Genomic DNA, 15,406 nt, shown 5'->3' on the forward strand with positions numbered 1-15,406 from the left:
CACCTTAGCACATAGATTTTTAAAACTCTTTGTCAAGAGGATGTATGAATGGATGAATGAATGGCAAACATTAGTTGTCTATAGACAAAATGTCTCATTAAAGGTACTCAGAATCGTCCAACCCATGAGGCTGAAAACCATCAACCACCCCTGTGGTTGGCACTACCTTCCACACTGAGCCTACAGCCTAAGGAAAGAAATAAGCTAGACAGAGAAAAGAGTCCATGTATATTCCCAGAGTACCCTTTCCTTAAAAAATATCCAGAATGAGGCTCAGGTGCCCCGTGGATGGAGAGTGCTACTATTTCAAAAGTATATCTTCACTTCTGATGCAGTGCTGTTTCTCAAGAAACAGCATGTCATTCTTGGGCAATGGAATAACCTTGTGCTACAGCAGAAGCAAGATGAAATTCAACTTTTTGTTCCAGGTGGGGCTGGGTGCTAAGCTACTCTGGGACAGTCAACAGTTTTGTAAGATAGCTGCCTGGTATGCACTATCATTTGCACGTTTATGATACTGGAATAGTCTTGGTACTTATGGAAACGGACAAGTAACCCAAAATGGAGTGTAAACCCCGAATCTAAAAACTCCACCTTTTCAGTTGCTTAGACCAAAAGTCTTAGAGTGATCCTTGATTTCTCTCTTTATCTAATATCCAACATCCCACCCATCAGCAAATACTGTTCAATCTTCAAATTATGTCCAGAATTTAACTACTTCCTGCCACCTTCACCATTACCACCCTAGAGTAAGGTACCACCATCTCTCAGCTGCGTTGAAATCTCCTCTTAACCATCTCCTGTCTTCAGTCTGTGTTCTCCCACAATCTATTTTCAACAGAGCAGCAAAAATTATCACTTTAGGTCAGATAACATCCTGCCTCTGCTCAAAATGAGATTTTCCCACCTCACTCGGGGGAAATGCCAAGTTCTCACAATGGTCTTCAAGGCTCTATATGGTCCAGCGCACTTTGTCTCTTTGACCTTACCTCCTGCAATCTCCACCTCTTTCAATCCACTCCAGCATCAGTGTCCTTCTTGCTATTCCTAGAAGCTCACATATTTTTTCTAAGTGGAATTTTATTTTCCAACAGAACAAGACACAAACAGCTGACTTTGGCTTTCTTTCTGAGAGTCCCCTAATCACATACATTCAGAAGAGTTGCAGCCCCAGGCCACTCTCAGGGCAAGTGCTTTCTGCTCTGCTCCAAGGTTTATAGGGTTAGAGGTCAAATATCAAGTCCAGCCTGCCATAGATTTGTGGCTGGGTCTCTGTGCATAGTTTCCTTGAGAAGCTGTGCACCCATCTTCGTTGGGTGAATGAGCATGTGAGCACATGAATGAGGAAAAGAGTAATCTCAAATGCATCAGAATAAACCTCAGGGCTGAATTTTAACAATCTTCCTGCTTGCTAGGTGTATTTTCTAGCTTATACTTCCCCATCAGGAGTTTGTTGACTGCCTACTACCTAAGCTGCACACTAGAATCAAACAGATGGCGCCTGAAAAATGACTGTGGGACTGGAAAAGACAGAACCCAAGGGAAGATCGTGTCATCATAAAAATGTTTTATTAATCAAATATATTTACATTTCTTGGTCAATGATCTCTAAATGTGTGCCTGTTTTTTTCATTTATACAACTTAATCCTGGCAGATTTATCACAAGAATACAGCAGCATGCATGATCTCATTGGTCCTTTGCAGTTTTTTTTTTTCATTAAATAATGTGAGTTTAATAAAGTTAGAAAACTTTATTAAGTTTTACCCATTCTTACTGCAGGATAATCATTCTTGTCATATCGGTGGCCCTTACAGCGAACTACACCCTCCTCATCACCCACAGTGAGCTTCTTCTCATTCTCTTAACTGATTTGTTTAAACTTTCCAAACTCCAAAAGGCAGATGTGAAATTGGGCATTCACTCTAACCATTTTATTTGGTGGAAAGTTGGAGACAGACATATTTCTATTCCAGCAGGGAACATTTACAGTCCTAAACTTAAAACAACTACATTAAAGAAATTTATACAATGTCCTAAAAGCATCTAAATATCACACTTCCATTAGCATCCTACAGAACTGGATGCCTTTCCCTTGATATATAAAAATAATTAACTTGGGACATTAAGTTGACAAAATAATTTTGCTGATCTAAGCCAAAGTTTTCCTTAATACGTTAGTCATCACCTTGGCCTCTGCATTTGAACTGGGGGAAGGCTTTTTCATGAAATACTTAGAACTGCTAAGGAGAATAATTGTGCCTCTGGCTTTTGCTACTACATTTTCTCCAGGTTGGGAGAAACTAGAAAAGTGTACTAGGTTATTCAGAGAAAGTGAGTCTACAAGGGTTGATTCTGTTAGCATTAGACAATGCCCACATGTGGATCAGCAGGGACTGTGGGCTGGCAGACTTTTGCTCTAAGATGGCTGCTTTCCCCAACATGTGGCAATCACCTGATACAGCACAATTGTTCTTAAACACGAAAGAGTTGTGCTGTAGAAATAGATCTCCAACTTGTCAAAGTTTATATCCAGACTGTTTTCAGTTGGGATTGATGTGCCAAAGTGGGAGAAAGGCACCAAGAAGGATGTTTTTCAAGGCAGGAAACAGGAAATATCAACCAGGATCCCACCATGTTTGACGAGGGAAATATATTTATCATTTCAACAAACAAATGTGCCCATTAGAATCAGAATCTGGAGGAAAGTAGTATACATTGTGGTTTCAATATATCATACTAAACAGTTGCCTTGTAGTAAAGCCAGTTCATGATGAGATTTTGTTTACTTACTTTTTGAACAAACCTCACAGTTTCATCTAGATTGTGCCCCAGAACTTGAACTGGTTCCTTGAGTACCCCATGCATGTAACTACATTATTTGTGCCTTTGACAAACCAAACCTATAATGGCACCAGTCTTTCTTCTTCACTGCTTTAAACCAACAGGCTAACCACATAAGCCCATATTCTTAATCCATACAACTGCATAACGACTCCATTGATGCCTGAAAAGTAACTCACTTAGCATTCAGTCAGAACAAAGAAAGAAAATGAGATTTCACTTAGCCCCGTTGAGGATGTGTTTTTACCTGTCGATAGTGTTCAAGCCTTATTCTCTTCTGGCCACTCTCCAACACAACCTGCCCTTCCTGCCTGTTGCCATTTGTCCTAATGTATATCACACTTGAGAGGGTTTTTTTTTTTTAATTTCAATGTGGAATTTTAGTTTCCTGCTTAGCAAAACAAAAACAATGTCTGCCAGCAATAGAATATTTGAAATTCTGTCCAGCAACGAGATTTGGGCATGACAAAATCAGCAACTATAATGATGCATGTTTTAACAGCATTTTAGCATTGTTTCCACATACATATTTTATAAATAAATTATACTTGTGTTTCTTAACTTTTAAAAGCTCTTGTTCTCAAAAAAAAGCTTTACATAGAGAAGTATTTTCCTCTTTTAACAATTGCCTGTTTATGGCTTTGAAGGAGAAAAAAACTAAAGAAGCTACAAAGCTAAAACTGTTAAGCATATATGAGAAGGGGATAATGATAGTATCTTTGTTATAGAGTTACTAAGGATTAAAAGAGATAATCCACATTAAGCATTAGAACAAGGCATGACAGTAATTGCACAATATGAGTTATAATCATTATCATCATTCCCATCAACATCTGTGGGAACAAGCTCAGAATGTCCTTATTTTTCCATTAAAATTTCCTTCATAGATTCTTTCTAAATGCAGTGGTAGCATATTCAGTCTATAGGAAAGACAACTCAAATGTTTCATGACTATGCCCTGTTTTCTGACATATTTTTTGTTATTGTTTTACATATTGATCGGATGAAATATCTGGCATTTATTATCTAAAGGAAGAAACTACATAAATACTTTAAATGTCAAACACAGCCAGGGACTACAGGTTAAACATCTGTGGCAAGGCTTCCACAGATAAAGCAATATTCTTTTCAGTTTGGCTCCATCCGGCCAGTTGTACCTGACAGCTGATCTTTGGGTTTACAGAATGTAATCTTGGAGAGGGCTGAAATAGGTGCCTTCCTAGGACCCTGCGTTGTTGTTTTGTGGTAGTTCAGATAAATGCTAGTGAGGGGAGAACCTTAAACTTTGGGTTGATAATCACCCAGGTATCTAGTCACCGCATAAAATTTTCCAAAGCTCTTTACCTTAAAAGGATTGTGACAAGCGAATGACATTTCTGTAACTTACAGTTATCATTTTTAAAGAAGCATTTATCTCAGTATCTTTTAAAATCTGATGTCAGGATCTGGTAAAGGCTCTGGGAAATAAAAATTAAATTCATGTCAAGGAAGAAAAAGATAAACATTTCAGGAAATGTGATTATTTACTTTATTTCTTATTCCTGGCCTGGTTTCTGTATGCATGCATAGTCTTAATATGAGAACAATGAATTTGCTCCTAAACACAGGCTGCTGGGTACACTCAGAGTGACCCATTAACCCTGCTGTTCTGGAAATGCCCTCTTTGTGAGATGTGTCATGTTTCCCATTTTAAACAACTCAATAGAGACTTGCATTTTATATTTTAAATTAGTGCAAAACAAATAATGTTACTTCTGCACACTGGGGAAAGGGATTACACTGCCAACGTTTATCACTAATGAGGCACCTCCTACCCATTCAGGGTCGCAGATCTCCTTCCCTGAGCAACTCCAGCCCTGTACCCCACTTGTTGCCTTATCATTGAAAGGGGTTCATAAAAACCCAAGACCCAGGCCCTAATCCTGGTCTCTTGATACTGCTGCTAACAACCAATAGCCCAGTGAGTTACGGAAAGACAACCAAGTTGTGCATCTTAACTTGTTTTGCAATATGCTATTTTCTTGTCCCCAGATGAATTTACCTCTCTCAGATTTTCCCAGTTGGAACAAAATCTTTAACCTCACTGCAGTGGTCTAAAGGACTAAAATACCCATGTTACCAGCAGCTACTTAGAAGGAGAGTATTATTTTATCATGAATAGTCACTTAAATAATGCTGCTTATGAACACATAAAATGGGGTCTTTATATAAAATAAGAGTTCAATAAATACTTGTTGAATAAATGAATGAAACAATGAACATTTGATTTAAAAACTGATGAATTGCTAAATGTTTGTATAAATCTTTGAATACCTGGACCAGAATGAAGTTTTTACAAGGTACAATTCAATTGTGAGCCCTATGAGGACACAATGATGTCATGATCTTTTTCTGTTATACACAGTTTCCCAAGAAGGCTACATTTAAATGAACACAATAAAAAAGTGTACCAACTGAATCAAATTATATAAATTATACAAGATTAAGTTTTACAGCTTTAATTAGGCACACAGTAACTTTTTAGAAGTATATCTCCTCCAAAAAAGTCATTTTTAAAGATAAAAACAAAACAAAAATGAAAAGCTTATTTATGAAAAATTTATGCACATACGCTGGGGAAAATACAACTTTGCCTTGGGATATTGAGATTTTTCTAGAAATGCAAAGATCTGCAGCTCCACCTCTCATCCTATTTACCTGGCATTACCTTTTGTCTTAGACTCTTTGCTAAATAAATGAGCATATGCTAGGATGAAAAGTCTTATTCTGAAAAAATTATTATTATTCGATCCGCATTGACAGAAAAGAGTAAAGAAGTAAAGAAGAAGTAAAAGAGTAAAGAAGGATTGCTTCAAGAGCCAAACCCTGATTTGGCTCTGAGAGACTACCTTTCTCATTTTAAATATCCTTTCCCCAGTGATTCAGAGTGTTTACTCTCTTTAGAGCACTACTAATTAGGAAGTTACTAATAAGAAAAAGTGGCAAATCTTTATGACTGCAATTTCTACCACCCATTTGCTGTATCCCAGGGGATTGTGTGTCCACTTTAAATAGAAAAGGCTAAAGCTATTGTTAGGAAGTTTCAAAGAGAAACCTCCTCCCCAGCATACACTTTGACTAAAATCATTTTGGACCCAAATGATCTCAGTACCTGCTTCAGGGTTCCAAGTCAATGTCCAGGTGTAAGCCTGTCTTTGCGGACAGACAGCTTAGGCTGGTCTGCTAGAAGCTGGCAATGGGACAGCAATGTAAAAATTGTGAATGTGCCCACATGCCTGGAAAATTAGAGTATCCAATTTTCTATTTGTTAAGCAGAAAATATTCCTGACCAAATTTGGTGGAATATGTATGCCAACAATTTCTCTTAATAATAGAGGATAAAAATAGATTTAAATGGAGCAGAACACTAGAAGAGTGTTTTGGAGTAGAGGTAACTGCCACATTCAGTGGAAGTTTGGGATCAGCCAGCAAAGCTATCAGGGTGGCAGAGAGACCATTGTTATGGAAAACCTTCCCATGCCAGATACCAAGGGAGGAGGGAAGCCTTTTCATTCTCCCACGTTCTGAAGCTCCTGAGAACTGAGTGGATACATGGTGTTCCACTGTGAAATGTGGCAAATGGCTGAGCTGATTTTTCACACACACAAAAAATATTAGAAACATACAGGTGATTTCCTGCTGTTTTCAAAGAGTTTGAGTAAATCTTTCAACTTTAACAAATGAAACAGCTTACACATCTGTGAGGCTGATCTGTCCTTTTCTTGCAGGTTTCAGGTTAATATGGCTACATTTCATTCACCCTTCCCAATGACACACATTGTCTGCAAACGTCTCCATCACTTAGGGTAGGGAATTGTAAAATCAGAACACATTCCTAACTACCAGAGAGAATAGTTTCAATCAGCTACTGTTATACAGCAGTATAGATTCCTTACTACTTTCACGACCAGAAGACAATAAGAACTGGAGGAAAATTATCGGTGAACAGCTTGAGAATGGGCGACAGAGGTCAGAATTAGCCATATTTCTCTTTGCGACCCAGGGCTCTAGAGATTATTATTATGTGTCTATATGTATATATACAAACATAAATAATAAATACAAACACTAATTAGACCCTGTTGAATTCCATTTAAAATGTGGTAGCTGGAGTACTAAGGAATAGAGAAGCAAAATTAAAAGGGAAGGGAGATTTTCTGAGAGCCAGATACATAATAATAGATTAAACTAAACCATGCAGTATCCTTGCCTTTTAGTAGTGAGTTCAGTTATGTGTCTCATTTTTATTGAGGGAAGACAATGAGAAAGCTCAAAGACAAGGAGTTCCTTAAAAGACTATGTCCTGATATCAGGTAATGATGAAATTTACAAACAGAAATTGTTATTAAACACGCTAGATAAAATTGAACAATTTTTATCTAAACTGGCCATCGAGGTAGACAGTCTCTGAGATGCTGCTGGGAGCTATCAGTTCTTCCCAACACTAGATCATTTCAATAAATGTGACCCAATTTCATTGAACACCACTGTTGAACCACCAATAGGTTAGCTGAAATTCACTCAAAGAATAGTGAAGTGTAGAGAATTCCTTCTCTTTCAATTAATCAATCTTGAGAAAAGAAAAAGTAATTCTATTGATAAAATTAGCTGCTCCTGGGCTATCTGTTCTAACCACAACCTTCTCCATGTTTCCTCCTCTCAAAGTCTCCTTGTCTGGGCTATTTTCATTTGCATTTGCAGACATGCTCCTCCCACACACAGGAGAGAGGAAAGGGGACTCCTGGGGTTCATCTGTATGAGGAAGAAGGATAAAACTGCTAAAAGGGCCTTGATGATGGAGTTTGGCACTATTTTTGTTTACATGTTCAACATTCTCAAGAAACAACTAAAAAAAATTACATGAAGCCTAACACCTTGTCTCCAGCCTTAGCCCAAAGAACTTTATTTTCATTTTCTTTTTTTTAAGCTAAAATGTTATTGAAAACAAACGTTTCTCAACGAGCTGCTTCAGAACAATATAACGTATTATGAAGCTCCATACACTTTACACGTTCTTGCAATCTTGACAGGACAAAATAAGTTCTCAACTTTTTCCTTTGAATTTTGAAACTGAAACCATTTTCTTCCTTTTCGAGACTCCTGCATCAAGACCAGGCGGTTTGGAAGAAACCGTGTAAAAAGTGCATGAGAAGTGAGCATGGAAGACACGGAAATAGGATGCGTCTGGGGCTGAAGGTAGCATTGACTCAGCGAAGGCTCTCGCTTTGCTTCTGTGGTCCCTGCTGGGGCAGCCAGCGTCAGGCCAGGCCAACCGACACAGCAGAATGAAGGGCTGTACAGTGGGTCCTCATGAAACATGCTACTAAGAAAAGGTGCAACGAGAACCAAGTCCCTGTGCATTCTTAGTCACAATGGTGGGCAGAAGAACCCATACAATTCCTCCCTTTGGTATTAAATAACAGTTTTTAAAAAGCTTTTTAGAAACAAAGCAAAATACATGGTGGGACTGGAAATGTTAACCATCCCAGGTTAGTTGTCCACTGAAATAAGTCTCATCCCTAGTCATAAATAAATAATCTCTTTCCTGGTCTGACTTCCATGCCAGGATCAATATCTCTTAACATCTTACTTATTTTATTACTGCTTTTGGTTTTCTGGGACTGATTGAAAGTTGCTCAGAGGAAATCTTTGGTTTTGCTTAAGTGTCCGTGACATTTAATCATGACTTTCCTTGCAGTTTAATTCCAACCAGTCAATCAGTTAATCCACTTCGATTGATTCTGGGCTCTCGGTTATTGGCTTGCACTCATTGGGCATCCGTTGGTGTCGGCTCAGCTGGGTGGCCTGCGTGAAGCTCCTCTCACACCTCTCGCACCTGGTGGAGGCAAGAGAGAAAATTGAGACCAGGGAGCGGGGCCTGCAGGGTGATGGGCTTCCTCTCATCCTGCCTAATCAGAACAGACACTCCAAAGTGGCTTCAGATTTTACCGGCTCAAGAGGTTTAATTGGTGGCTCCTTCCAAGGCCTGGATGCCTGTGATGGGACAAAGCCCGTCTGATGCAGAACAGAGGGATCTGTCAATAGGCAGGGGGAAGGTGATTTCTCCAGAGAGCCCTGTCCTGCTGCAGCTCTGATCACTGTCAGTTCAAATAGATAAAGAACAAAAAGAGATTTTTAGGAGTGAGCCATCAAAGAAGCAGCTTGTCTGCAGTTTTCTGCTCTGTAACCCCAAAGAGAAATTGATGACAAATAGAATTTCACCTACTGCTAATTTACAATAGGGAATTCTACTCCCTTCAGAACAGCAGCCAAAGAGTGCACATCTTGGAATTTGGAAACTAGAGGAAGCAATGCGTTAGAGTGCAGTGACTATGAGGGGCAGTAGGCATGGTCGCTGCTTTTTTGCAAGAGCTGGTTACAGTGTCATGGCCCAACCAAACTTAGGGTTAAAATAATTTATAAAACTAGAATTTGCAGTGGCACAGTGGAAAGGATGTACATATGGGCTAGAATTAAGGGCAGTGTGTCTGATGAGGAGAAAACCTCACACTTCAAGATTTATCTCTTCTTTTTAACTTAAAGGAGAAACAACAACAACAAAAGACTGTAATCTAGAGACCTTGAGTTCCTCCCTATCTCCCATGTCCATATCTTCCAAACAACCTTCACTTATTAGCTTGGTGGCTACTCAATCTACAAAAAGCAGAACACACACTCAAAATTTAGTGGGAGCCTATTGTTTTTCTGTGTGTGTTGTCCCTGGCTGATTGTCTGTGATTGTGTGTGTAAATACACACACCCACAGATGAACTGTGGCAGCTGGCTGAGCACCAATAGTGACTTCTCCATCACCACCTTACTTACCTGGGCTGCCTAGAGCACTGGCCCAGCATCTAATACAGCTCAGAGGCCACCTCAGCCACCCCAATGCCCTTTCCTCAAACCTCTGAAGAAAAAGATATTCAAGAAGAGCTACAGACAATTGTCCCACTTTTAAATAAGGCAACCCCCAGTTTGTGAGCCCCTGCACTATGTAAGCTGCAGCGAAAGCCACCATGACATAGTCTCCATGCCTTATCACAGACAAGAAAGCCACAAGCCCTGTTATCTGTTAGGCATTCCTCTCCTTCTCCTCTTTAGTAAATTATATTAAGAGCCCTGTCATGGAAATAAGTACCTATAAAATAGGACACATCCATCCACTCTGGGAATTCTTGCATGTTTTTGAACATGGGGAGGCAGGAGCTTGACTTCGCAATTGGATTTTTCAGGGCTCCTGCACCAGCGGAGTGTGTCGGGGGAAGAAGTTGTGTTTCTTTGATTGTCTTTCGGGGAATATTTTTAGCAGCCTTTTCCACTGTTAAAAACTGCACTGTGATCTTGACAAATGTATAATGTCAGCTTTAATGTATCAGACCTATCAGCTCAATGAAAATAACTCAGAAGTATTGATCACCTAATGATTTTTGGTGTATTCATTAACGTCCGTGGGCAGCTCATCCCCTCTCCAGAGCTCCTGGAGCGCTGATGACACGTTAGCGAACTGCTGATTGTTTATTAGAAAACTGATTAGTTACTGGATTAGTGTGTCAAAATATACTACCTTTCACTGCTTGACAAACTTTCAAATTATTATATTCCTTTTTTTTATCTTGAAGCTCTAGAATCAATTTCAAAGAGAGTAGAATAGCTTGAACAATTATGAGGAATGAAAATGTACCTGGGTCATGGTTTTGCATTTCTAATCCTGTATATTAGAATATGAGGAACACATGAGTTGGCAGTTTAGTGCTTCATATAAGGCAGAAGTGTATGTCTATATTTTATTTTAGACATACTATATGTCTATATATGATGTAATATTTTAACATCCAGATTGGATGGAGACATTAAGAGAAAAACACATTTTTCTCAAGTGTTTGCCTAAATGCACTGCAGATATTTACACACGGAACAATTAGTTGTAATAGTCAGAAACTTTGCCCAATATATAGGGTACATAAGAAAAGTATTCCAGAAAAGTCATTTCTAGAGCCATCTGCACACCAAGTGTGAGTAAAAATACAAGCAGATGTGTAGAAATTACCTTAATTTAGATCCTTTTCTCGGGGATTTCTCCTTCTTGAGGAAAGAAGGCTACTAGAAATAATATCTATGTTGTTTGGGAATAACAAGAATACAATTTATATATTTGAGGAAGTCAGAGCTAGCTATAAAAATACTTTTTTAAAATAAGAGAAGGACTTCAGTTTTATGTTCATTATCTTACATTTTAGAGAAATCTCTTCCACAAAATATTTTCATAGTTTAATGAAACTCATCTCAACAGAACTGACTCAACAGAAGTCAGAGCTAGACTTCACCCAGGTGGCATCTAAACTAACCCTGAATTACAGTCCCTGATGACTGACTGGCAGGGGCATCTCTAAGCCTGGACTTCGTGAAGTGTAACAGAATGAGAAGGAAGAAAAGATGCAGGTAATGAGTCAGGAGGGAGAAGCGCCCTTGCACTCAGGGCCTTCGTTGTGCCTTGCCTTAGCATAGGTGCTGATGCCACAGCCTTGACGGAAGTAACTCAGGAACAATGAAGTGGAAAGTCTACCAAGTACTTCAGCAAAAAGAAATTCCTCATTGTGAGGAGTTTCTTTCTATTATAACATTGTGAGCATCTTAATTAGACTTAATTACCTTTAAAGTTTGAAATCATTCTTTACTTGCTATGATGGTTGACTGGATTACATGTACAAGGAGCTTAACAAAGCGATGTAAAGTTCTGTTACCACAGAAAATCTGCAACAAGCTTTCTGTGCCTCTATGATATGCCACAAAATACTTTTTGAATTGAACCAAATTGCGCAGGGCTTTGCATGTATGGCATGTTCGATGCATATTTACTGATTTGCTTCTTGGATTTGCTTTAATTTTGCCTAGATCTTGTTCAAATATTAGATGTCCTTTGGAATTTCCTTTGATTTTTTTCATACTGAGCCAAACTCCATTTTCTTGATGCAAGAACATAGCGATGAATGATTCTCCCTGCTTCTAACAATAATGAAGAACCCCTCCTAAGGAAAATTCTGGCCTGTTCTCAGTTTCTCAGGTTCAGAAAGCCAAGCTTCAGGCAGCTCACACAGATCCTCTCAGGCAGAGCAGAGCAGCCCACTGAAATATCAAGACACTCTGTTGAGTAAGAAGGAGGATGGAGTCCTTGTTGCAAAGAATAATTTTTAGACTGCCAACTAACTTCCTTATTTCCTTCCTTCCTGCCTGCCTGCCTGCAGTAAAATGCTTGGCCATTGCTGTTAAATGATATCTTGGTTTTGCTCCTTGTTTTCCACGACTTCCAGTATCACAGAGCAGATTGAAAGCCAAGACCTTCAATGTGATCTTCTGATTTTTATTTTTCGTACATGCTCCTTTATCTTAGAAATCCTAAGTCTACAGCCTGGGGTAGCTGCTGGCAGGCCCATCACCTACCTAGAACCTGGGAGATGGAATCTTTCAGTGGAATTTCAGCCAATCAGATATGAGGCAAAGCCTGGAATGAAACTCTGACCTCTTCATGCCAAATCTTCTGCAGCCTTTTTTGGATGGCAGTAATCTTGATATGCCTTCAAAAACCACTTCTCAGCAGAAGATTTTAGAAGTTGGAAAGGGCTTTCTCTGACATGGCAGGCTCAATCTCAGCTCAACCCTGAGAATTCTGTAAAGGCCTCCTGAGCCCTGGGTGGGTGGGACAATTTGGGGACTGAGCCATCTGGGGCATCTATTTGGAATCTCCCCAAGACATACAATTGAGGGCTGTGTGCCTTTACAAGATTCTTCTCCTTCTTCGTAACATTGTTTAAGCCAATACCCATTAGTTGAAGTAGTAAAATTAACTGTTGTAGAGAAACCCATTTTATTGACTAATTTTCAAAAAAAAAGATTTTTAAAAATGTTTGTTTTATAAGCTTGTAAAAGGATATCTTCATAATATTTACAAATGTCCATGGGATGAATATCCATGAGCTATGGTTGGAAGATTCCCAAAATTCCCTTGGGATAGATCAATTCTGAAAGACCTGGTTGTATACACTAAAGGATTTAACTTTCCATTTCCTAGATGATGTTTAAATCTTGCACTTTCAAAATAAGCATACACTCAGCTCTCCCCTGGGAATATCTATTTGATAAATTAAAAAAAAAACTACAGCATGTGGCTGTCTAGATAAGAGTAGGAACAGAAAGAACTAAAACATATACACAGAATTTAAGCCAACAGCCTTGGTTGTTTCCTTTTTTTTCCAGATGAAAGTAGGTATGATTACAAAAAATACTTTTGGAAAAGGAAAATTACAATCATCAAAACCCTTCAAATATTAATCTGATGAATTAAAATTAAGTTAAAAGAGTAATTCTATTAGAAACATGACAAAAACAGATGTTAAGGGAAAAAAACTGAGTGGAGTCAACAAGGTTACACATAAGTAACACCTTAACATTAATAGAAATCTATTTCCCATTTTGACCCTGAAACCTCTTCAATTAATTACTAAAATCTATTTACACAGCAACAAGATAAGAATCAATCTGATTCCTGGCACTGTATTTGTCTGGCTGCCCTTTCTAATATAAGGAGCCAGAAGGATCCTGAACCCTCCTGTATCTCTGCTTTCGAAAAGCTCTCTTGCTCAAAGGCATAGGCAACATGCCACTCATTGTCAACACCCTCCTCCAGAGCAGTGGTGAAGCCACAATCTAGGAACCCTATGGGGCTCAGGCCTGAGAGCAATGACAAAGTCCACTAGGTAGTATACAAGCACTGGTGAGAGGGAACTCCTAGGACTGTGGTAGCCCATGCAGCTCCTTAGGGTAAATTAGAAAAAGATGCTCTCTTTGGGCTATTGCAGCCTCAGGGGGCAGAGCATGGTTGGCATAGTGCAGACTGGATTTTAGGCCCCATCCTGCCCCCTTAGCCAGATGCTCTTATGCACTGAACAAGCTGCACCTATGTACTGCAACAAAAATTATCACTATTTTCATTATTAATACCATAAATTAAACTATGTTGGAGAATAGTTAAGAATGCTGAATAAAGTAACTAATTATTGAGGAGAAGAGGGACAATCACCATCTTTTATGAGCTTCTCCCTTCACTGGCAGACAGAGAGGAAGGCAGGACCCAGACCACAGGACTCTGTTTCCCGAGCCGAGCCTGGCCTCAGGCTAAGCACAAAGTGTGCCACGACAGCAGGTCTGGATGGAAAATCCTGGGTAATGAGGCTCCGCGAAGACTTCTTGGCTGAGACTGGGCAAGGGGATTAGTCTCCTACTGCCTGAATCATTTCCTTTCTTGTTTGATCTTGTCCCACAGAAGGTACATAAGGGGGTAACTCTATGTTCTTTTAATTCTCCTTCTCAAACAGAAAAAGCCAGTATAGCAAATGAGTGAAGAGAGCTGTAAGAGGGTTGAACTGAAAAGAGTTCATTACACAGACCATTAAAAACTGCTCTGAGAACACCAATCAACCACGCATGCTGGATCACACTCTCAGGCCTTTCCACCTGCTGTTTGGATTGCCAGAAATACCTTCCCCCATGCCCCGTATGTCTAGAAAGCTCCTACTCATCCTTCAAAACATATCTGAAACATCATCTCCACCAGATAGCATTGATGACTCCATTTCTGTGCTACTGTGAAACATCATACATACATGTCTTACTTTTGTACTGTTGTACTTTTCACCCTATAATACATTTACTAATTGGGCTGCCCCTTAGACTATGAAGTTTTCAAAGATGGAGAAAAGGAGGAACAGCTAAATCTCATTCATCTTTGTATCTCCTGTACCTAGCAGGGTGCCTAGCACGAAAGTACATACTTGGTAAATACTTGCTGAATGAATGAACACATATATAACTGAACGAGTAAACGAATGAATGAGTGAACAAGTGAATGAATAGACCATCTTGCATGATTCAGATGTCCACCATTTGGATGAGTGTGCCATGTGTAGAAACACACTCTCTTGCTCAGATGCCATTACCTTGCCAAAGCCCTTAGAATTCAACTCCATCTCTTTCCACATTCCCTGAATCCTCAAAAAGTCATTGTACTCTGGGTTTGGTTTTGTTTTTCTTTTTTCACCAACATGGTAATTCTAAAGTCCAAAGTATTCACTGAAAAGTCACAAGTTGGCTGCTATAATAGGTTCAAACTCTTTAACACATAGGGAAGAGGAGGATATATTTCATCAGAATCCTGAAGGGTTCAAGTTCTCCAAGAGGGGATTATTCTGATGTTCTAAATTTGTGGTAACCTTTCTGATGATCATATGGCTTGCTGATAGTCACAGGAGCTCCGTGCAGCTCCTACATAAAATTCCAGAAGCACAGATCATCAGGGACTGAAAAAAAATTTATTAAAATTATTTACTCCTACCTCCTTATTTTAATGAGGAGAAAACAGACCCAGAAGATTCGTCTCATGACCAAGGTTGGAAACTTGAGCCAGGACCAGTGCGTAGGTTTCCTGACTTCATTTTTCAAATGTCAGCCACTAAACAAGCAGATTCGTTTGC

The 15,406-nt window shown here is 39.2% G+C and overlaps 2 protein-coding genes across 2 annotated transcripts in view; one reads left to right on the forward strand and one right to left on the reverse strand.

Annotated features, from left to right (window-relative positions):
- Nucleotides 1–15,406, forward strand: part of PPIC (peptidylprolyl isomerase C) — a 206,533-nt gene that overhangs the window by 31,299 nt on the left and 159,828 nt on the right. The window lies entirely within an intron of this gene.
- The window catches only part of PRDM6 (PR/SET domain 6), a 104,122-nt gene continuing 90,263 nt past the window's right edge, over nt 1,548–15,406 (reverse strand). Inside the window, exon 8 of the mRNA XM_050795542.1 lies at nt 1,548–8,718. Coding sequence (XP_050651499.1) covers nt 8,604–8,718 — 115 coding nt within the window. The 3' untranslated portion in view covers nt 1,548–8,603. The remainder of the gene's footprint in view (nt 8,719–15,406) is intronic.

Source organism: Macaca thibetana, chromosome 6, assembly GCF_024542745.1.
Source record: "Macaca thibetana thibetana isolate TM-01 chromosome 6, ASM2454274v1, whole genome shotgun sequence".
Taxonomy (NCBI): domain Eukaryota; kingdom Metazoa; phylum Chordata; class Mammalia; order Primates; family Cercopithecidae; genus Macaca; species Macaca thibetana.